This window comes from Elaeis guineensis, chromosome 3, assembly GCF_000442705.2.
Source record: "Elaeis guineensis isolate ETL-2024a chromosome 3, EG11, whole genome shotgun sequence".
Taxonomy (NCBI): Eukaryota; Viridiplantae; Streptophyta; class Magnoliopsida; order Arecales; family Arecaceae; genus Elaeis; species Elaeis guineensis.
This window is the reverse complement of record NC_025995.2, coordinates 95197209-95221895: the sequence shown is the minus strand read 5'-3', so window position 1 is coordinate 95221895 and position 24687 is coordinate 95197209. Positions and strand designations below refer to the sequence as shown.

Sequence of the window (24687 nt, the reverse complement as noted above, 5' to 3'; positions counted from 1 at the left end):
TTTAAAAAAAATCATAAATTAACTATTTATATAATTTTTTTTACTAATAAAAAATTAATTTTTTTGATGAAATTATCTTAAAAAAATTTTTAGACCCAAAATTTTTTAGATTAAAGAAAATTAATTTTATTTTTCATCATGAATATTTTTTTAATATCATTTTTTTTGTTAAATTTTTTTGGATGGAAAATTTTTTTGGTAGAAAAAATCCAAAATTATTTTTTTATGAAATTAATATTGGAAAGATATTTAATTACTAGCGATGTAAAATAAATTTTCATTACAAATAGTCTTTAAATTTTTTTATCAATTTTTTTAAAAAAATGTATTTGTGATGTAAATATATTTTTCATCAGTAATCATATTTTAAAAATATTATTTTAATCAATTTTTATGAATAAAAAATTTGTTAATTGAAAAAAAAAATCTTATTTGCGATGAAAATTATTAGAAGGAAAAAAATAATTTTGACAGTATTTATTAGCGACAGAAATTAAATTTTTATTGCTAATAAATTTATTAATGATGATTTTTTTCATCATCAATAATTTATTTTTGGGTAAAATTTTTTTAGAAAAAAAATTTTTTTAGTAAAAAAAATTTTTTAACAGAAATTATTGATGATGAAAATTAAATTTTCATTGCTAATAAAATTATTAACGATAAATTTTTTTTAATCATCAATAATTCTTTTTAGATGAAATTTTTTTAGAGAAAAAAATTTTTTAGCAAAAAAAAAAATTTGATAAAAATTATTGGTGATGAAAATAATTTTCATCATTAATAATAGTATTAATGACGAAAATTTTCATCATTAATAGTTCTACATTTAATGCATGTCAATTCAACATCCCTTCGCAAGAAACCCTCTCCCCTCTCCAAGCTCTCCCCTCTCTCTCCTCTCCCCTCTCCAACCGAGATCTCCCTCTCCCCTCTCCCTCTCCCTCTCCAAGCACTCTCTCCCCTCTTTTCTCACCGGCAAGCGCCTCTCCACCATTGCCGTCGATGTTGCCGTCTGTGCCCCTAACACCGCCATTGCCGTCCGTCGGAGGTAAGGGTACTTCCAATCTTTTTTTTTTGTTGATCGGGCCACCGGGGGCAGAGAGGGGGCCGTGGGTGGTCGAGGGTGACATGGGGGTGGGGAGGGGGTCAGCTGGTGGAGGGGATTGCAGGGTGCAGGGGGTGGGCGGTCGGGGGCAACACGGGGGTGGGGATGGGGTCGGGGGGCGACACGGGGGTGGGGAGGGGGTTGTGGGTGGCTGGGGGCGACACAGGACCGAGGAGGGGGTCGACCGACGGAGGGGGTTGCAAGGGTGGTGGTGGGCGACCAGGGGCGATACGGGGGCGGGGCTGGGGTCGGGAGGCAGCCAGGGTTGACACGATGGTGGGGAGGGGGCCGTGGGCGGCCGAGGGCAACACGGGGCCAGGGAGGGGGTCGACCGACGGAGATGGGGTCGGGGGGCAGTCGGGGGTGGGACACGGGGCATGGGCGATCGGAGGTGACACGAGGCCGAAGAGGGGGTCGGCTGGCGAAGATGGGGTCAGGGGGCGATTGGGGGCAGGGAAGGGGTCGTGGGCAACCGGGGAGGGGGTCGGCCGGGGAAGGGGCCGGGGAGGGGTGGGTGACGGTGGGGACGGAGGAAGGGAAGAGATAAACGATGGAGAAAAAAAATAAAAAAAATAAAATATTAATCAAATATTTTATTATTTAATTAATAAAAATAAAATTTAGATCACAATCCGAATTGGATCGAGGTCAGGATCCGGATCGAGATCCCGATTTAGATTGGGATCTAGATCGAGATTTGATTAGGATCTGAGTTGCGATCCGAGTCGTGAGGGGTTAGAGAGGGCAGTGGTGTCACGGGAGGTGGGTTACGAGGGGTGAGTGACAGTGGCGGCACCGCAGGAGCGGGGTCGCGGGGGTCGAGTCCAAGCGATGCAAGTTGGGTGATAGTGCCGGTGCCATAAGACTGGGGGCTATGGGCGATCGAGTTTGGAGCTCGTTTAGGAGAAAAAATATTTTAAAAAATATTTTTAAATAAAAAATATTTTTTAAAAAAATAAAAAATATTTTTTTAATAAATAAAAAAATATATAATTTTAAGATAAAAAATATTTTAAAAAATAAAAAATTATTAGGCCCTCGAAATTAAGTTTCATGTTATTATTTTATGTTAATATTATTTTATATGTTCAACTATTTATAGTTTATTTTGTATTTACTACATAAATTTTTTAGTGTTACTATTGAAATTTATAAATTATTTTTATTCCACTAGCACAATACACATTGCTTTTTCTTATTACAATTTAATTATTTTGTGTACTATTTTATATGCTTTTATTTATTATAATTAAATATAAAAAATATTTTTATTTTAGAGAAAAATCTACTGAAATTTTTGATGAAAAAATTTTAATACAGAGTTACTCTTTTTTGATAAATTAAAAATTTATCTTTGAATATATGATCGAGATGGTAATTAAATTACATTGAGTCATAGATTTTCGTTTAAGAGTCGATCTTGATCGAGATCGACTCTTGGATATCCCGTATTTAGACTTTTTAAAAAAATAATAATCTTATTATTGTTAATAGTTGATATTTTATTTTATTATGTGGTACTCAGTAGTTATCCGTCCACTGTTCTCCGGGTATATGGTGGATAGTGTACGTAGGCACTATATTCACATCGTATACTTAGAGAATCATGAAGAGATACTGTCAAAATTTTTATAATAATAAAATAAAATATTGATTAATAATAATAAGATTATTACTTTTCTGAAAGAGATAGAGCCACACTGGTTAGTAATGATTTGAAATGGATAGGATCAAATATTTTTGCTTTATTAAATTGGTGAAAGGAGATTTTTTGTGTTACTGTCTAGTTTGTATTCTTTGATGCATGATGTTTTATATAAAATGATCCATGTCTGGATCCAAGTCAGGATTTGGTCCGAAATCTGGATCGAGATTCAATCCGAAATTTGGATCGAGATCCAGTTCGGATGAATATCACTAAAATTTTTTTTATTGTTAATGATTTTCATATTTGTTGTTAGATAGATATCAACAAAAGTTGGATGAATGCTAGAGGTATTTTTTTACTTGAATATCGAAAAGATATTGAAGATTTTATTGACTTTGCATGACATAAGGCTGACAGTACTAGTCGAATAAAGTGTCCATGCAAAAGATGTGTCAATATGGTATATCATCACATAACACTTATTGAGGAGCATTTACTACATTATGGTATGGATAAAAAGTATATTTACTGGATATAGTGTAGGAAGAGTGATCCGAATGAAGTTGTATGAGACGATGACGATACTGAAGATGATAGTGATGCTGCTGAACCTATCAAACATGATGGTATAGGTGAACTATTGGATGATTTATATCAGGGTGTTTGTTCAAATATACGCATGAGTACTAGTGCATCTGAAGATAATTCTGATTATGAACACAATATCCGACATGAGGTAGAAGAGACTTCTGAACAGTTTACAAATCTTGTAAGGAATGCATGAGAGCCACTCTATCTAAATTGTGCAAAGTTCTCTAAATTAGAGTTTTTGATAAAATTGCTTCATATTAAAATCATGAAGCGATGGAGTCAGAAGTTATTTGACCAAAATTTGATATTGATTAAAGTAGCTCTTTCCGATAGGAAGAGACTTCCAAAATCATATTTTGAAGTAAAAATATACATGCGAGAATTGAAACTTAGCTATACTCCTATACATGCCTGCAAAAATAATTATATATTATTTTATAAGGATAACAAACAGGCAACTAAATATCCGAAATGCAGTGAGCCTAGGTATAAAATCGATAATAGGAAAGGAAAGAAGATACCTCAAAAGATTTTGAGGTATTTTTTATTGATTCCAAGACTTCAAAGGCTGTAGATGTCCACAAAGGTAACTAAAGAAATGAGATGACATCGTAAGCAGCGGGTTTCGAAGAAAAACATACTTAACCATCCAACCGACTCTGTAGTGTGGAAAGATCTTGATGCAAAGCATCCGCACTTTGCGAGTGACCCGCGCAATATCCAGCTTAGTCTAGTGATAGATGGATTTAATCTTTTTGGCAATTTGAGTATTTTTTACAGCATGTGGCCAGTGATGCTAGTTGTATATAATATATCACCTTGAAAGTACATGAAAGAATCATTTATTTTTATGTCACTGTTGATTCTGAGTCTGAAAGCACTAGATAATAAAATTGATATATATCTACGACCGTTAATCAATAATCTAAAGGAGCTATGAGAAAATAGAGTACAAACATATGATTCTGTGAGTCGAAAAAATTTCAAGTTGCATGTTTTGATTTTATGGACCATAAATAATTTTTTTTGCATATGAAAACTTATCTAGGTGGAGCACTAAAGGATATCTGGCATGTCCAATATGCAACAAGGAGACATCCTCCTTACATTTAAAGCATGAACGAAAAATATGCTTTATGGATGATCGGCGGTTTCTACCTGGTAATCATTCTTGGAGGATCCATTACAATCAAAATTTTTATGGTAAGTCTGACTGACATCCGCCACCTAAGGAGTTAAGTGGAGCAGAAGTTTTAGAATAACTTGAAGTCATTGGAAACGTCTAATTTGAAAAAATATTGGGTACTCGCAAGCGAAAGTATACTAAAACTGAGCTGAATTGGACGAAGCAAAGCATCTTTTTCGAACTATCATATTAGAAGCAGTGAATACTTCATTATAATATGGATGTCATACACATTGAGAAGAATATTTATGATAATATCATCGGTACTATATTGAACATCCCAAGAAAAATAAAAGATAGTATAAAAGCTTATCTTAATTTGCAAAAAATAGGAATCCGACTAGAATTGCATTTAGTTCGTCGAGATGATAGATTTTTTATGCCACCTGTATATTATTCATATTTTGACGAAGAAAAGAAGAGTTTCTGTGGATGGTTCAAAACTATAAAATTTTCTAACGCATATGCTTCAAACGTATCACAGTGTGTTGAAAACAACGACTACAATATCTCTGGCATGAAAAGTTATGACTCCCATGTGATGATGCAACGCTTGCTGCCTGTGATCATGCGTGACTATTTGGATGGTAATGTTCGAACTGTATTGATTGAGTTGGAAGTGTTCTTCCGAGAATTGTATTACCAAAAATTGAAGATTAACTTATTTGAGAAGTTTGAGATGGATATTGTGCTCATTCTTTGTAAGTTAGAAAAAAAAATTTATCATTACTTTTTGATATTATGGTGCACCTAGCTATTCATCTTCCAAAGGAAGCTCTTTTGGCTGGACCGATATATTATCAGTGGATGTAAAGATAAAAAAATTATACGTACTTTGTCATATCAGTTATAAAATATAAATATATTTTTAAAATTTAAATTTATTTTTATTTACAAATTTTTATGTACCCTAAAAAAATATGTGCGCAATAAAGTATGGTCTGAAGGGTCTATAGCGAAAGCATACGTAGCTACGGAATGTATCACGTTCTGCTCGATATATCTTGACGATATCAAAATAAGATTTAATCATACAGATCGTAACACAGACTATGAATAGGGTGATAATGAACTGATGCTGTGTATATTTAAACAAACAGTTCGACTCATTGATAAAAGGAGATATGAATTTATGGACGTGAATGAGCTATGCAAGGCACACTTCTACGTTCTAAATAATTGCGAAGAAATTAAAGATTTCATTTAGTAAGTATCATTTTAGCATACTGTTTAATGTTCTAAGTATTTTTTTATATCGATATAAAATTAAAAATCATAACTTGTTACAGTGAGTACAAGAGTATACTATGCAGAGAGAATAATACGGATGCTGATGATCGACATAGAAAAAAATTTATAAAATTATTTGGTGATCTTGTAAATTACACTAGTAATATGTTATTTTTAATAATTATAAAAATAATTATTTGAACCAATATAATTTTTTATGCTATGGTGTAGATGAAATATAAATATTTCAATAAATAAAAAGGTACGATCGATGAGTTGTATGATTTAGCATGTAGTCTCGATCAAAAAATTAACCACTATGCATCCTATATCATTGGAGGAATGAGATTTCACACAAGAGAGCTTGAGATACAACGATGGATCCAGAATAGTGGGATTGCTACGATAGGATATGAAAAAGAAGAGATTGAATATTATGGTGTACTGATAGATATCATAGAACTGAAGTATGGATCTACTAATTCTGAATTTTTATTTCAGTATAAATGATGGGATATTAGCAATAAAAAGATTGATATTCATATCGATCCATACTTTATCAATGTAAACTTTGCACAAATATGATATCAGAATGAGCCGTATATATTAGCAACTCAAACAAAACAAGTAATATATTTGAAGGATCTAAAGTATCAAGATAATTGACATGTCGTACAAAAAATAACATCTAAAGGCATATATGACATACCAACCCAATTAGAGATGGATGAAAATTTGGATTTACATGAAGAGGAAGCTTTTCAAGAGGAAGAACAAACATTAGCCAAGCTTCTTGTTGATAAAGAACTTGTAACAGCTCTTTTGAATAGGGCTGATCTGCCGTCCAACAAAGTTGAAGCTGATTTTGTATTTAATCTTGATGAGTCAGAGGACGACAATCAGTTCATAAATGACGATGAGATAGAAGATGATACATTAGTCGATTATTGTGATTCAAAGGAGGATCTACACATCGAGAAAGATATAAACATTGATGAGTAGATCTATATTCTTTGTTCAATCTTCTCTTGCAATAATAATATACGATATAATTCTATTCATTAGAATATAATTTATTTTTTATTATTATTATTTAATATTATATTCATTTATATGTCAAAAATTGCAGGTATAGCATCATGATATAGACGGCGACGTTCACATTCATAGTCTACCCCTAAGGCTGAGGCGCTTTCATGTATTTCCACTGCCGCACCAGCTCCATCACTAGAGGGTCTTACACTGGCAGGTTCTAGTGAGGCAGGTCCGAGTGAGGTGGGTCCGAGTGGTATTATTATACTTTTTATATAATAAAATTTAATTTCTTTTATTTGAATAGCTATCATACTAATAATTTATTTATTATTGTTTCAGGTTAGTCTCCATCAGTGGTAAGGCGAGGGTGAGGTCCATCGAAGGATCTCGCTTTAGAGCATTGAAAATGTGAGCACCCAGGACAGCATCTTCGTATTGAGATACCACCCGACTACACCAGGCCCATTAGGGGATGGTGCGAGCTGTGACAGATCGAGCTGGACATCATATGCCACAACTATACCCCCATGATGCTTTTCGATTGGTGTCACATTGTACAGATTCAGAAAGAGATTTTCTACACCCAGTTACAGGTAAAATAAATTATACTGTGAATATTTAATTAGCATGATATTATTTTAATATTTGTTATTGGTAGGATGTATTTGATATTATTGATTTTGAGGAGGATCGTGTGCGACGAGCTGTGGATGCTCATTTATCTTTGTATTTCAAGAAGTATCGCCATCGCATCTATTAGCATTGGTACCATGTGATGTAGGATCATGGGATGGAGGCAGCACGGCAGCGGCCCTATGACAACATCACTATGGATGATTGGACTCTCATATGCCGGCATTACAAAAATCCAGTATATCAGGTTACACATCCAAACTTCTTTTTTTTTTAAACTTTAATGATTGAATCATTTATTCTTAAATTCAGTTTGTTATCTACTAATTTGACTGCTAAATGTACAGAGATAATATGTCCAGAACACCGTGAATCGGGTGAGACAGATCGTATCGCATTGTGGAGATTCAAAGTCGTTCGCTCGTCATATGAAGTAGATGGTAAGTAATTTTTAATTAGTATATTTTAACTCTTTAACTATTTAAAAAAATTTTAAATAATTAGTCTCAAATTATAGAGAGATGCAGAGAGTGGCAAGCTTTCTGATAGGATCGATATCTACCAGCGGACCATCCACTAACGACGGTCAGAGGAGTGCACAATGGGGAGCCAAGAGCTTTTTATAAATTTTTTTAATTATTTTTTCATTCATAATTTGATTTTCAGTATGAAATTAAAAAAACTATAACTTTAATTTTCAAGATCGTATGATAGACATCAAATCCTAGCCTATCTCTGAAGGCTCGACCGCACCCACAGATGACGAGATCTGTGATCAGGTGCTTAGTATGAAACCCTGTTATGTTAGAGATCTAAGGTATGGGATCAGTGCTCCCTCATCCTCACGCTCGTCTAGGGCTGACATCCATGCTGCCTATGATGCTTGATTGACGGAGGTGCAGAGGTAGGCTGAGCAGCGCACTGATGAGTTAACTGCATGCATCGATAAGTACCAGCGACTCCAGATCTAGATGATGGAGTGAATAGCACAAATAGAACAGATGATGTAGCTGATGAGACAGCAACAGGTCGGTCCGAGCACTCTCCTTCCCTAGCCCGTTCTCCTTCTACAGATGTCCATACTTGACGGTCTATTTATGTAGCTTTTTATTTTTATTTTAGATCTCTTATAAATATAATATAATATAATGATAAAATTTATCTATAAATTTATTATAAATTTTTTATTTTAATTTTATATTTTAAATTTATAAAAAAATATTATATTCAAAAATTATTTTTAAAAAAATATGTGTAAATTGTTAGTGATGGAATTATTTTTGATAAAATATTGATCATCAAAAAATATATTAATGATGAAAAATTGGTCATAAATAAATTTTTTAACAAATTTAAAAATATCAAAATTTTATATTAAATTAATAGCAACGAAAATATTTTTATCATAAATAATTAAAAATTTATTAGTGATAAAAATTTACGTTGAAAATTATGATATTTGCGATGTAAAACGTACGTCACTAATTTTTTTTAATTTAATTTTTATAAAAATTTTTGATTAAATTAATAATGATGAAAATATTTTTATTGTAAATAATTGATAATTTGTTAGCGATAAAAATATTTATCGATAATTATCATATTTACGATAAAAAATTTACATCGTTAATATTTTTTTAAATTTAATTTTTATAAAAATTTTTAATTAAATTAATAGTGACGAAAATATTTTTATCATAAATAATTAATAATTTATTAGTGATAAATATTTACATCAAAAATTATCATATTTATGATAAAAAATTTATGTTACTAATATTTTTTTAAATTTGATTTTCACAAAAACTTTTAGCTGCAAATATGATTTGTCACAAATAATTATTTTTTTATTAGTGATGTAATATTTCGTCACAAATTATCTTTTTTTTACGACTAAAATTTTTTATCATAAATAATTTTTAAAAAAAATATATTTTTAATGATGAAAATTTTTGATCGGTAATATCGATTATTAACGACGAAAATTTTTTTTTGTCATAAAAAATTATCAACGACGTCATTATTTGTAACAAAATATTAACGACGATAATTTTGTCGCTAATAACTATTACCGATAAAAAATTATTATTAGCGATAAATTTTTTACGTCGTTAATATCATGTTCTGTTATAGCGGCTCCCAATCAAATGACTAGAATGGGAGTCATCTATTTCTATTTTGATTCCAACTCTAACTCTTCCAAACCAAATACCCCCTAAGAATAGAATCTTGAAGTCATTAAAACTGATAATCAACTAAAAATAAAATCATAATTGGATTGAGACTTGGCAATCAATCTCTACATCAACTACCATCTCCCTGTTCAAGGAGACGAGTCAATTTCCAAATGTCCTGAATGCTTGAGTTGCCCTGCTTGAGTTAGGCTGTTAGAACTTATTTGAACAAAATTTTAATTTTAATGCAACTTTTATAAATAATTTGAATTGACCATTGATTGATGATTTTTATTAACTTTTCCCAAATTAAGTTTCCTAATAGCTATCAAACTCTTGAATGTTTAAACTCTATGGAACTCCGAGTGTTGGTGTTTTAATTATTCCGGAAACACTATTTTGATAACTCATTGAAATAACGGGTGACTTTTTGAATTAGTTATGTACAGATGCCGTTAAACATGTGTCACATTTTTTATCATTTTAAAGATCCATCAGATATCATTATCGACCAGATGCAACCATAAATACTATATGTTGATGAGATATCGGGGGCATCTTGCTCGAGTTCAAGAGGAAAATTTTCGGCCCATATCATCTGGTGGCCTTCTATATTTGCTTATTTGGCGAGCCAATCGGCAGGGTTGTGACCTAGATGAAAATTTTGTGAGACCATCAGTATGGTACTTTCATTTGGATGTCCTCATTCACAAGAATACTTATTAACCGATGCTCTATTCTCTGCTCAATTATCCATTCTATGTGGTAAGTAAGGTTATGTGCAGGTTGGATCATACACCAAATTCTATTATAGGACAAAAACTATCGAAACGAAGAATAGAGTGATGCTAGAAAGCATTTTTTCCATCAGAAATTTGATTTTGGAATACTGGACCTATGCTCACATGATCCACACATAGCAACCTCCAAAAGAAAGCGAAGACTTGCATAAACATCAGGAATTAGACAACAAAACCTCCTCAAATTGCAACCTACTATTATAGTGGAAACAAAGATCATCATCGCTGAATTCAACCCTATATTGGTTATTTTTGGATAATATAAGTTTGTTACCATGCTTATATTAGCCACTATAACTAAAAAATATCAAAAGACAACAATAGAAAAATAACAATATTACTTGAATTGCCACTTTTCAAATAATCATGAACGAATATTGATTTGGCGTGAAGATTTGAGCTAACAAAGTTATAATGATTTTACTCTGATAATCTAAATGTTCAACTATTATTATTGTTTAAACTAACCATCAGCTGAACATTTATGGAAAACTCCTCATATTATAATATATAGAAGAAGCAGAATTGAGATAATAGCTACAAATGACTGAGGTACTATTGTAATAGCTTTTGTATTACTAAGAATAACTAGCATAGTAGCCGGACGATGTCTGGACCTACTAATTTTGCAAATAGATAAAAATAACCATCATAATAATAGATTTCAACATAAATTAAATTATAAATATAATAATTTAATTTATAATTTAATTGAAGTAGACAGAAAAATAAATCAAACATTTGTGCACGGGATGCAATTTAATCCAAGCCTCCCATCCGATTAAAAGGTCTGAAGATGGAAAAAATAAAGAAAATATGCTTTAGAAAAAAACATGGATTTGATATCATATTTTCATTATCGTGAGAATAAAAATCTATAAATTAAAAATTTTGTAGCTAAAGAAAGATCTTTTCAATCAAAAAGGATCTTTTTTTAAAAAATGATTTTATGGTATATAATACATTTTATGTAAGGTATATTTATACTTAATATTTTCATTTGAACATGCCAAAAAATAAAATTGTATTAGATGCACTTCATATACTTTCAAAAGAGAAAATCTCATCACATGGTCCCCATAAAATTGGTTGATATTTTTTAAGCTCTTAGAAAACTAGAAAAAAAATCACATATGGATAAGAGAAATGATAATACTTCTAAGTTATGTCCCTTTAGAATTTTTTTGTTAACCGCATGCGATGCATGGAATGTAATATTTTTAAAATAATATTTTATTATATCTACTCTAAAAATATCTATAATTCATGCATGCTATCTATTTAAAATATCTATGATTCCGAGCATAACTTCTATCCAAGCTTTTAAAACACCATCTCCTATCTCACAAAGTTAATGTTCAAAAAGTAAGAAATAGGATATATTACACCATAATCAATATTATTATTTGATTAATAATAAAATATTATTATTTAAATAATGATAAAATATTATTATTATTTGAACAATAATTATATTTAAAACTCTATTTCAAATAATATCATTCATTTCAGATCCAACAAAACTCACACAACAATGATAGAGTGGTTATAGTTGCTTTATCTATTTCGTAGCCAGCTGTGTGGAGTGGTTATCAAATTTTGAAAAGATTTTTAGATCACACTAAGTCTAGCGGGTGAGCTTCGAATTAGCAGACATAAAGATTGGTAAAAATAAGTTATCGAAGTAATTAGGACTGACGATCGGCATCATCTACAGCTCCTCCACCCAACCGTTATTGCTCTGCGCCCCTCCGATGCTGTGTTGTATTATTATTAATAAAATAATATTATTTTATTATTAATATAATAATAATAAAATATAAAATATATTCAAATAAAATTTTTGCTCTCCACGGCCAGCCCCCTCCGGCATCATCTGTGGCTCTTCCACCTGCCCGTACCGCTATTCCACGCCTCTACGACGTCGTGTTGTATTATTATTATTATTAAAATAATAAATATTTTTTATTTTTTAATAAAATAAAATATAAAATATAAAATATATTTTAATAAAATTTTTGTTCGCCACAGCTAGCCCCCTCCAGCATTATCTACAGCTCCTCCACCCGCCCACCGCTGCTCCACATCCCTCCGATGCCGTGTTATATTATTATTATTAATAAAATAATAATATTTTATTATTAATAAAATAATAATATTTTATTATTATTTAAATAATAATATTTTATTGTTAATAAAATAATAATATTTTATTATTAATAAAATAATAATATTTTATTGTTAATAAAATAATAATATTTTATTGTTAATAAAATAATAATATTTTTTATTAATCAAATAATAAAAAAAAATTTCTTCTTTTCTTTCTTCTTCCCCTGCCCCCCCCCCAAATCCTTCACCTTCCTCTACCCGTGCGCGGCCGATCCACAGCCACTACCCCTCCAATGCACCACCTACGACACCTCCACCCAGTCATCTCTCCTTCATGCCCTCCCCCAGGCCCCATGTTCGAGCATCCCAACCACCATGGCCACCTCCCTCTCCCCTCATGACATCCAGGCCATCATCATCTGTGTCGTATCCCCCACGGCCCCCCATCTATCGTTCTTCTGTGGCCTCCCATGCTTTCAGATACAACAAAACTTACACAACAATGATAGAGTGATTATGGTTGCCCTATCTATTTCGTGGCCAGCTGCGTAGAATGGTTATCGAATTTTGAAAAAAATTTTAGATCAGACTAAGTCTAGCAGATGAGCTTTGGATTAACAAACATAAAGGTTGGTAAACATAGGTTATTGAAGTAAGGACTGACGATCGGCATCATCTACGGCTCCTCCATCCGCCCGCCACTGCTCCACACCCCTCCGACACCTTGTTGTATTATTATTAATAAAATAATATTACTTTATTATTAATAAAATAATAATAAAATATAAAATATTTGCTCTCTATGGCCAACCCCCTCCAGCATCACCTGTGGCTCTTCCACCCGCTCGCTGCTACTCCACGCCTCTCTGATGTCGTATTGTATTATTATTATTAATAAAATAATAATATTTTATTTTGAATAAAATATTATTATTAAAATATAAAATATATTCAAATAAAATTTTTGTTCGCCATGGCTAGGGCCCCCCGGCATTATCTGCGGCTCCTCCACCTGTCCGCCGCTGCTCCACATCCCTCAGATGCCATGTTATATTATTATTATTAATAAAATAATAATATTTTATTATTAATAAAATAATATTATTTTATTATTATTTAAATAATAATATTTTATTTTTAATAAAATAATAATATTTTATTTTTGATAAAATAGTAATATTTTATTTTTGATCAAATAATAAAATTTTATTATTAATAAAATAATAAAATTTTATTATTAATAAAATAATAAAAAAATCTTTTTGTTTCTCCTTTCCCTTCTTCCTCCCCTCCCCCCCCCAAAATCCTTCGCCTTCCTCTGCCCACGGTCGATCCGCACCTACTCCCCCTCCGATGCGCCACCTGCAGCACCTCCATCCGGTCGCCTCTCCTTCATGCCCTCCCCCCTGAGCCCCACACCCAGACGTCCTTGCCGCCATGGCCGCCTCCCTCTCCCCTCGTAATGTCCAGACCACCACCGTCCATGCTACATCCCTCGCAGCCCCCAAACCACCCGTTGTTCCTTCGTGGCCTCCCACACCCCCTCGCAGCTCCCCCATGCAGCACCTTATGCCCCCCATGGCTCCGGTGAAGCTCCCCACTCGGTGCCCCCCTCCCCCCCCAAGCCTCGGTGAAGCCCACACCCTATGCCTCCCGTGGCTCCGTGCGACCCCTTTGCCCTCCTCGACCCCGATGTTTGCACCCCACGCCCCCATCCCCGCCCCCACCCACACCCCCGCCAATGCTCCGCACGACCCCCACTCCCTCCCAGGCCCCGATGCTTGCACCCCATGCCCTCCCCAGCCCCGATGCTTGTATCCCATAACATCCCCACCTCCAAGCGCACAACGATCACCCGAAGGCATGGAGGGGGTTCTATCTACGTATTTATTTATTTTAATATTCTATCCCCTCCCCTCCCTCTAAAACCCTCTTTTGCCCACCCTAACCCCAACACCACCCATCCCCCATCCCTTCCCATGGCCACCTTGACCCTCCTTCCCTCTTCTTCCTCTTCCTCCCCCTCCTCATCCTCCACCCTCAAATCCTCCTCCGTCCTCCACCGTCGTGCCCTCACCCTCCTCCCCTCCTTCCTCCCATCCCCCCACCGCCACCCCATGACCTCCATCTGAGCCCCCTCCCCCTCCCCCACCCCAATCACCACCCTCACCCAGAACGACCTCAAGAAGCTCACCATCGTGAAGGCCGTCGAGTACGTCACCAGTGGCATGGTCCTCGGCTTTAGCACTAGCTCCATCGCCACCTTCATCGTTTCTGAGATTGGGGCCCTCTTCGCCTCCAGCAAACTCACTGGCATCGTCGGCGTCCCCACCTCCAAGCACACGACGATCATCCGAAGGCATGGAGGGGGTCCCTGGCAAAAGGCATGAAGCGAGTCGAGAAGATACTGCAGGAAAAAAAATCCTCCTTCATCCTCCACCGCCATGCCCTTGACCTCCGTCCCTCCTTCCTCTCATCCCTCACTGCCACTCCGTGATCCACATCCGAGCTCTCTCCTCCCCTTCCCCAGTCACCACCCTCACCCATGCAGGAAAAAAAATCCTCCTCCATCCTCCGCTGCCATGCCCTCGCCCTCCGCCCCTCCTTCCTCCCATCCGCAGAAGGTCGAATGAAGCGTAATAACAAACTAAAACTAAAAAACTAAAACTAAACATGTGACATTATAAGAATTACCCTATAAGCTGAGGTGTCAACACAAAATATAGCCTCTATTATCACGTATTGCTATACTATTATTATATAGATGGATAATGATCATTATTTCGGAAATACAATAGCTATTACAACAATAACCGCAGTCAATTTTAGCTATTATCTAAATTTTTCTTCTACCATATGTGTTGGGTGGAGTCGAGCCAGGCTACCACCTCCCAAGATCCTTTCAGTACCACGCGATGCAGCAGGAAGAAAGAAGAAACAAAACAAAAAAGAAAACAATCAAAATACATGGATAAGCCACAAAAGGGCTCGCCTCCACGGGGCATGCAAACTTCACTATGAAAAAAAAATTTTACAAGAGGAGACCTCACCCTCAACCCTTGTACACCCAATTCTCTCTCACATGAAGTTCCCCTCACAAAAGCTCTCTCTCTCTTAGAGACCCCCCTGAACCCCTGAAGTGCCTGGCGACCGCTATCCAGGAGCCTCCTGCTCCTTCTCTCACAGCACGTCCGCCTCTCTCTCTTCAATCGGGGTCGTACGGCCTTCGTACGGTGAGAAACCCGAACACACCACTTCTCTGTTCGTCTCAGGCCCTTTTAAAGGGTTAAACATAGCTTAAAACCTAATTAGATTAGGTTTAAGAGTCCTAAACAAGCCAAATCAGCGTCCCAGACCGTCGGATCAAGACCAGGAGCCACCTGGGCCATTGGATCGCGCTCCGGTCTATGGAATAGTGTCGTGGACCGCGAGAAACGCGTGGGAAACGCCCACGCGGTCCACAGGCCGCGCCGTGGACCACCCGGTCCATGGTGGACCGGGGCAAGGGGGCCAGCAGGCCGCTGGCCTGGGCCGGCCCACGCGCGCGGGCCTGGGCCGCGCCTGCGCGTGGGCCTGCGCGCGCCCGCGCGCGCCTGGGCCGCACGCCCGCGCGCGCCTGGGCCGCACGCCCGCCTGGGCTGCGCGCCCGCCTGGGCCGCGCGCCCCGCTGGGCTGCGCAGGCCTGGGTCGCGCGTCTCGCACGGGCCTGGGTTGTGCGTCCCGCGCGCCGCCGCCTACGGTCGCGCCGCTGCCGCCGGTCGCCGGCGGTCCTCTGTCGCCTCGATTCTCGTGCCGACTTCGAAAGCTCGTATATCCTCCATCCGATCTCCGTTTCAGGTGATCTTGGTCTCGTTGGACTCCATTTTTCGCCGCAAACCTCGCTATGGGCTCAATGTGGGCTGAATCTCGAGGCATCAAATCCTAACAATCTCCACCTCGACTCGATATTCGGCCTCCTCCAAACTCCGAGAGCTTCTGGATCTCCTCGCCCTCATGCCCTGGGGCAATCGCCTGCTGATCATGGATGGGCAAACATGGGAGTCAGGCCAGGCTGCTCGATCCCATCTCCGTCGTATGCTGTGCTCCTCCTGACCTGAGACCTGTTCGGGGCATCATCCTACGGCAATAGGAATCTTACCTTGCGACGTCGCCTCTCATCCTCCTGAGTCTCTTGTCTCGTGCCCGATCCGCCTCCTGGAGCTCCACCTCGCTCTGGGCTCCACCTGGCTCCCGATGCTCCACCTCGCACTGGGCTCCCTGCAAGGTAATAATGTCCTCTGCTCCCCTTCTTCCCCTCCAGCACAATCCTATCGCCGCGTAGCACCCTTAGGATTCCTCCACCAGCTACCATCCTGTAGCCTCTCGAATCCAGTCTGCTAAGTGAGATAAGATTTCGCCTGAAATCGGGTATGTATCGGACCTCCCCCAATCTCCTCACTGCACCATCATGTGTCCTCCAGCTGACCGTCCCAATGCCTCTGATCACACAGCTCAATCCATCCGGCAGATATACAGTGCCCTCACTGTTCTCCAGGGAGTCAAACTGCTCCTCTCTGCAACATACATGATAGGGGCATGCAGAATCTAATATCCACTGCTGGGAAGAAGTAGATACCTCGTCAGATATCTCAAAGACATCTCCATATAAATCACTGCCGGCCGTCGCTACAGCAGCCACCGTCCGATTTTTCAGTTGAGGGCAATCTCTGGCTAGATGCCCCAACTCCTCACATCGGTAACACCTGGTTTTGCTCAAGTCCCTCCTGGACTTAGACCGCCCTCGATGCGATCTCCTGTTGCTCCGTCTACCGCCTCCTGCACCTCCAGAAGCCACCAAAGCTGAGCTATCGACACCTGAGCTCGAAGCTGGGTTCTCCCTCCTGAGAACCTCGTTCTGGAGTATTGCCGCGGTGACCTCGTCCATCTTGATAGTGCTCTTCTCCACTAGAAGAGCAGTCACCAAGGACTCGTACGAAGAGGGAAGCGACGCCAGCAAAACCGGCGCCCTGGTCTTCTCCTCAACGTTCTCGCCAACGCTGAGAAGGTCGGTGAGGATCTTTTGGAAGTGGCTCAGATGCTCCTGCACGCTCTGTCCCTCAGTCATCCGCAGTTGGTAAAACTACCTCCAGAGGAAAAGTGTGTTGGTGAGAGACTTCACCATGTACAACTCCTCGAGCTTCGACCACAACACCGTCGGGGAAGTCTCGCTCAGCACATGGATCACCACCTCATCCGCCAGGTACATGCGGATGGTACTCACCGCCTGCATCTGTAGCCGTTTCCAATCCCGCACCTCCATGGTGGTCGGCTTCTCATCGCACAAGAGAGCATCGATCAACCCCTGTTGGATGAGCACGTCCTTCACCCTTGCCTGCCACAAGGAGAAATTGCTCTTACCATAGAACTTGTTGATCTCCATCTTGATTGTTCCTGTTTTTTCCATCTTCAGTCTTGCTCACCACCACTGCAATCTGCGTCCTTTGTACGGCCTTGCTCTGATACCACTTGTTGGATGGAGTCGAGCCAGGCTACCACCTCCCAAGATCCTTTCAGTACCACGCGATGCAGCAGGAAGAAAGAAGAAACAAAACAAAAAAGAAAGCAATCAAAATACATAGATCAGCCACAAAAGGGCTCGTCTCCATGGGACATGCAAACTTCACTATGAAAAGAAAATTTTACAAGAGGAGACCTCACCCTCAACCCTTGTACACCCAATTCTCTCTCACATGAAGTTCCCCTCACAAAAGCTCTCTCTCTCTTGGAGACCCCCCTGAACCCCTGAAGTGCCTGGCGACCGCTGTCCAGGAGCCTCCTGCTCCTTCTCTCACAGCACGTCCGCCTCTCTCTCTTCAATCGGGGTCGTACGGCCTTCGTACGGTGAGTAACCCTAACACACCACTTCTCTGTTCGTCTCAGGCCCTTTTAAAGGGTTAAACAGAGCTTAAAACCTAATTAGATTAGGTTTAAGAGTCCTAAACAAGCCAAATCAGTGTCCCAGACCGTCGGATCAAGACCGGGAGCCACCTAGGCCGTTGGATCGCGCTCCGGTCCACGAAATAGTACCGTGGACCGTGAGAAATGCGTGGGAAATGCCCACGCGGTCTACAGGCCACGCCGTGGACCACCCGGTCTACGGTGGACCGGGGCAAGGGGGCCAGCAGGCCGCTGGCCTGGGCCGGCCCGCGCGCGCGGGCCTGGGCCGCGCCTGCGTGCGGGCCTGCGCGCGCCTGGGCCGCACCCCGACTGGGCTGCGCGCCCGGCTGGGCCGCACAGGCCTGGGTCGCGCGTCCCGCGCGCCGCCGCCTGCGGCCGCGCCGCTGCCGCCCGCCGCCGGTCGCTGGCGGTCCTCTGCCACCTCGATTCTCGTGCCGACTTCAAAAGCTCGTATCTCCTCCATCCGAGCTCCGTTTCAGGTGATCTTGGTCTCGTTGGACTCCGTTTTTCGCCGCGAACCTCGCTGTGGGCTCAATGTGGGCTAAATCTCGAGGCGTCAAATCTTAACAATATGCTTAATACGACAAGCTAGCTCTCAATTAGTGTTTTACCCACAGTTTAGGCCACAAAGAACATGGAATCTGTATTTTAAATCCTCGTATGTTCTAAACAACAGAGTAAAGGGAAACTACCAAAAACTAGCAGGTGATAATATCAACTCCAAACATGGGCCAGATTCACCTTTGCTTCGCGGCTCTGCATGTTCTCTTTTCCTTCTCCTGGACTTCTTCGTGGTCAGGTCGGAAGCATCCGGATGACGTTCAAGCTTGATCTTGGGGGTCTTGGTCAGGCACGAAGCTACACCCATCAACCACATTATTCTTATTTCTCTTCTTAATATTAAGGACATAATACATTTAACCAAAAATATCGAGGACAAAATAATTAAATTTATGATCCATTTTTATACAATATATCCATGATACATTTTCTTTTGGTAAAAATAAATCCATGATACTCTTACAAAAAATAATGTGGAGTTGTATATTATATGAATGAATTAAAGCCCACTTACCGGCAGGAGGGACAGGAGGCCCCTGTGCTCCAAAGAAGTACACCTGCTCGTAGTGGTGCAGAAGGCTCAAGTAGTGGTTCCTTAGTACGAAGGATGCGCTAGTGGTAGTGGGAGGAAAACTGAATGCCATCACGACTTCCCTTAACTTTTTCTCCAAAATCACCTATTAATAACAATAATATAAAGGATGCTGTAATCAAACACTATCAGTCTTTTTTAGCATGATGTGTCTAAGATGCCATGGTGAAACAGACAATAGAAGAGAAGAAAGAGACCTTTTCAAGACCACCCCTTTGAGTCACCTCCTTATACAACAGATGCAGATCGATCTCCTTCCCTCCTAACACGGGAATCCTTCTCCATCAAAGAAAGAAGAGATCATCCAAGTCCATAAACATATCCCAAAAGAAAAAAAAAAAAAAAATTTCTATAAACGCAACAGATAGAGAGGAGAGAAGAAAAAAGAAGAAAGAGAACCAAAAGCATGTCATGCAAGTCCTACGTACGAGAGCTTAGTGCCCATGGAGTGGTGGAAACGTCGCATGGAATCCATGAAAAGAGCCCTGTCCTTGACGACGTCCTCGTGGGAGTAAAGTGGAAGAGGGTAGAAGTTTTCCCTCGCCATCTCTACCTCCATGGCCCTTCCCCCCTCCATCTCTCCCATCCTCATCTCCTCCTTTCCCATCCCGTTCTCCTCTCCCATCACACGAAATGGACCAGATGAGATGAGTGGAGACAAAAATGGCAATGCCAGATGTTGAACTGATTAGATTGAGATGGTGGTGAGGTGTTAGCTGGTGGAGGTGGTGGTTTTAATTTAGGCCAAAATCAATGCTTTCCAGCCCCCGCAATAAAACAAAAACCCATGCAAAGTAAGGAGGAGCGGGTTAATTGAACGTAGGAAACCCGCCCCCGCTCTCACCAACAATTGCTGATAGACACGCGGATTTGTAACGGCTAACACTTTTGTTTTTTTTTTTTTTTTTTTTCAGACTTTGGAATAGTAGATCAGTCATTTAGTATGTAATTAGTAACCAAATTTATAGCATATTTTCCGACTCTTCGGTAATTATTACACCTAATCCAGCTCTCAAATGGCTAAATATCTATCTATATTAGACATCTGTATTTCCTATTTGTCTTTCATTATTTTAATAACTATAAATCTCTAATCTTATGATGGCAGTAGTGTTGTTATCAGAAGCTCAGCAAGACTTATCCAAATTGCTGCAATTAATATTTGGCCATATTCATCAATTTTTATCTCTTCAAGCAGCTATTACTTTCCTATCATTTATTGACTTATAAGATCTCTCAAATGTAAGGACATGACAAAGCTACCCATATTTTTTTCCCCTTCGCTGGAAAAGTTACCCATGGTTTCAAATATGTAGCCAGGTTAAAAGAGAAACCAGGCCCACCTTAAAGCCTGTGTACTATAGTGACAGTGGGCAAAGCCTGGTGGCCGAACCCAGACAACGTTGCGTTTCCTTAGCTAGCTGTAACAGTGAATTCGTTGGCTCTTTGGCATTTTGAAATCCCACTCCAGATTAGTCTCAAGTTTGTTCAGAGAAGTGTTTCACTCTGAAGTGGTTGGTGGGGCGTTGTGTCTCTCATGCTGGAATTGTAACAGCACTGTGAGAGGAGTTTTGTCCTGGGATGACCTAACACTAAACGTATCATGTCTCCTGATGAGGTGCGACTAGTACATAGAAGGAAAGATGGTCCGACGGGCTTGAGTCCCTTGACCGCTAATGTAACGGCTCTCTCACGCTCTTGGGGCCACGGACGGTTGTTTTTTAGTTAGCATCGATGTCCTGTCATGGTTCATCTCCGTTTGGAGGTACCCATGGTACATTATTCATCCTATCAAATTATGGGTACTGTTTGTTTCGGTCTCCGAACGTTATAGCGTGAGGTCTCATAATTTTATTTTTTTAAAAATATTTTATTAAAAATAATATTTCATCTCATATAAATCAGAATTTCTTTTGATTCACAAATAATGTAAGATTAATGACGTCTTCTTTCTACACTACAATAATATGAAATTAGATGAAATAAGAGTGCACTATAAGTCAATCGCAAGTGTGTTACGATGGAACTTTTCTTTATAATTTTCAACTCATGAAATGATATTTATTATGTGAGGGATTGATTCATCGTATTAGCTGCATCTTATTATGTCTAAAATTATGATAAACCTCAAAGATTAGAGCAACGATTTTAGGAGATACGAATAGGTCATACTAGTGAGATCTAAAACCCTAATCTTAAACATTCCTGATCGTACGAGCATTAAGTTGGAAATCAATATTTCAAATAGACTGGCACATCCTATGTATGCTCGATGGAGAGAATGACAGATCTCACTAGCCACTTGTGTGGGATACTAATACAAGGATGTGGGTGCTCATTTGAAAATGAGTCCACTGAATTGACTCGATGAAAGAGAACATCTTATGGAAGCTTTACTTGCATGTCAAAGATGATTATCTAAATGAGAGTTGTGCAAGTGATCCTTAGATCTGAAACCATCATAGAATCTTGTACACATGAATCCATATTTTGGTTCATACCCAGGCATGGCATTAAGACATGTACGGGATGTTCTGAATATGATGGAGTGTAATGGAGATTGTGAGTAGGTCAACATGGAATCGATCACTCCTAGTAAGAGGAGATCGCATCTTGTGTATTCTTAATCCTAGATAACTCAAAAAAAGTCTTTTGGCCAAAAGCAGAAAGAAAATTAGAAAGAGTTTCTAATACTTTTTTATCAAAGTCATCATTGGTTAATTGAGAATCGATATGAATATGTGTTTGAATTTAACATGGTTCCATACTCATGAACATATTCAGGGTGCAGGAATGATCAAAAAATTAAATTGCATGGTAACTTATCATTGAAGGGTATATTTAGTATTTTTATTAAATTTCATATCTTCTGGGTAGTCATGATATGCTGCTAGACGTCAATCTTGACTTATAGATTTTTGATCGAATCAAAGAATTTAATTCGATCGCCAATTAGAAAGGATTCTAATTGTTAAGCTCAGATTAGCTCGATTGGACCTTAATCGATTAGATTGAAATCTAATCAAATTAGGTTAACTTACATCCGGACCTACTGCTAGCTAGATGTGGAACCCAATGGGTCACAGACATATAGAAATTGGCTAAGGATCCATTTGAAAAAAGTTGATTGGAATTTTGGATTCAATCAGAGTTCCGGTAAGCATGCTTGCACGTGTGGAACTCTTGCTCCTTTTGATATCAATTTGGACTCATCTATTGCTAATTAGCTAGCCCAATTTAGTAAAAATTTGGGTTAGATCATGCCACCTGGAAGCAGCCCAAATTGAGGTGCCACATCCCATTTTAACGCCAATAATGAGGAGTTCGAGTTGTGAAGGACTCTTGGCGCAAAACAGATTTTGCGCATGCATGTTGGCATGGGCAGAAGGAGGAGTCCTTTTAGCATCGGATTAAGATGTATGTGATAGCCCATATCACCCTCCATCCTCTGGTGCATATCTCAAAGTATGAGATATATTTTTTCTGAATTTTTCGGGGTGAAAAAAAAATGAAAAAAAAGGATGTCTGGCACGTGCGCAGAAGCATCGCGTCTCTCTATGATTTGGAGAGTCCTTCTCCTAAACCAATACTTTCAAAATGAAATAATTTTTTGTAATAAAGTTTCACATTTGATAAGCTATTTTTGGTGATTTTTTTAAAATTTTTTCAGACTTGTCTGGATGCCAAACGGATGCCATAAGTTCCTCCTCACGCTTGCACGCGTGGTGATCAGGCTTCATGTGAAAGGATGCGAGAACACATCCATTTGTGGGAATTTTTATCTACTCATTTAGGTGTTTTAGAATCAAGATTGAATCTTCTATTTACATAGATTTTGGAGAATTTTTTTAATTTAAAAAGGGACATGAAAATATCTCTCTCTGATCGTGCGCGTAGAGCAGGGTGCTGATCGACGTATCATTGATAAGAGTCTTTCTGTTTGAAGGAACTTTTATCTCTGATAATCATATCAGATAAGCCTCTTGGATGAGGCATGTCTCTCTCTTTTGGCATCCCTCTGGTGGCTATAAATTGATCGATAGGTGTCCGATGCATTCAGAAAGAGTTTTCAATTTTGTCTCCATTGCTCTCTTTTCTTTCTTATAATCTATCTTAGTTTTAGGACAAGGCTTTGGGATTTAAGACAAAGCCTTATCTGGTCCTAACGAGGGTTGTGAGGGTCCTAAAGAAGGTGAATTAGAAGTTCAGAGGAGGTTTTGAGAGGGTAGAGTTAGGTTCTTGAAGAAACCTGACCGATACAGGGCTAGTCGAGTTCTAGGGGCTAGAACTCTTGAAGTAAGGTAAAGAAGGAGCGCTGTCTTTAGTTCAATTTCTGTATGGATCACCATTGAAGGGTGAACATTTGGATGTCTTATAAAAATTAAAATTAGCACTACAGATATTCTTCTTATCCTAATTTATATTTATTGCACTTTGATTTTTATAATCAAGGGTTTCTGAGCATTGGGGTTTCCAGTGCATTGGGCATTTTGAATGAAAATTTTAAACACCTAACCCTTCCGCTGTACCACTGAAATCCAACAGTGGTATTAGAGTCTACCTTGATATATATAATCAAAGGTTAAAATGTTGTCTTGATTATGATCAAGCATGATTTTTTGATTTGGTTCATGTCGGGTCAAGGGTTGAACCCGATTGAACATCCAAATCCTCGCATGTCTTAGAGATATATTTAAAATATAAAATGTATGATGCATGTATAAATATTTTTAGTAGCTTAGTACTCTAATTGGGTTCATCACCAGACCGTCCAGTCATAAGAGCAAGTAGGGTTTAAAGACCCTCTCTTCCATTCAATAGGATACTCTTATGGCGTGTAGGGGTGCTACTGTGATGTCCCAAGAAGAAAACCATGAAAAGAATATTTTATATTCATACATGCTATTAGAACTTCATGCATATGTGATATACTTGAAATGCTTAATTATAATCTTGTTGTATGATTATGATTTCATATCTTAGAGATATGAATAGAGCCATGATTAGTTGTTATGATTATTAAGATACAACTATAATAGTACATCATTATGATTGATTGAATTAAGATGTACTTGAAATC

At 38.5% G+C, this 24687-nt stretch overlaps 1 protein-coding gene across 1 annotated transcript in view; it reads right to left on the bottom strand.

Moving 5' to 3' along the window:
* The window catches only part of LOC105041731 (high mobility group B protein 9), a 34770-nt gene extending 14484 nt beyond the window's left edge, over positions 1 to 20286 (bottom strand). Inside the window, exons 1-4 of the mRNA XM_010918741.2 lie at positions 20036 to 20286; positions 19805 to 19883; positions 19530 to 19692; positions 19196 to 19312 (exon numbers count right to left, since the gene is read on the bottom strand). Coding sequence (XP_010917043.1) covers positions 19196 to 19312; positions 19530 to 19692; positions 19805 to 19883; positions 20036 to 20232 — 556 coding nt within the window. The 5' untranslated portion in view covers positions 20233 to 20286. The remainder of the gene's footprint in view (positions 1 to 19195; positions 19313 to 19529; positions 19693 to 19804; positions 19884 to 20035) is intronic.
* Between the last annotated feature and the right edge of the window lie 4401 nt (positions 20287 to 24687).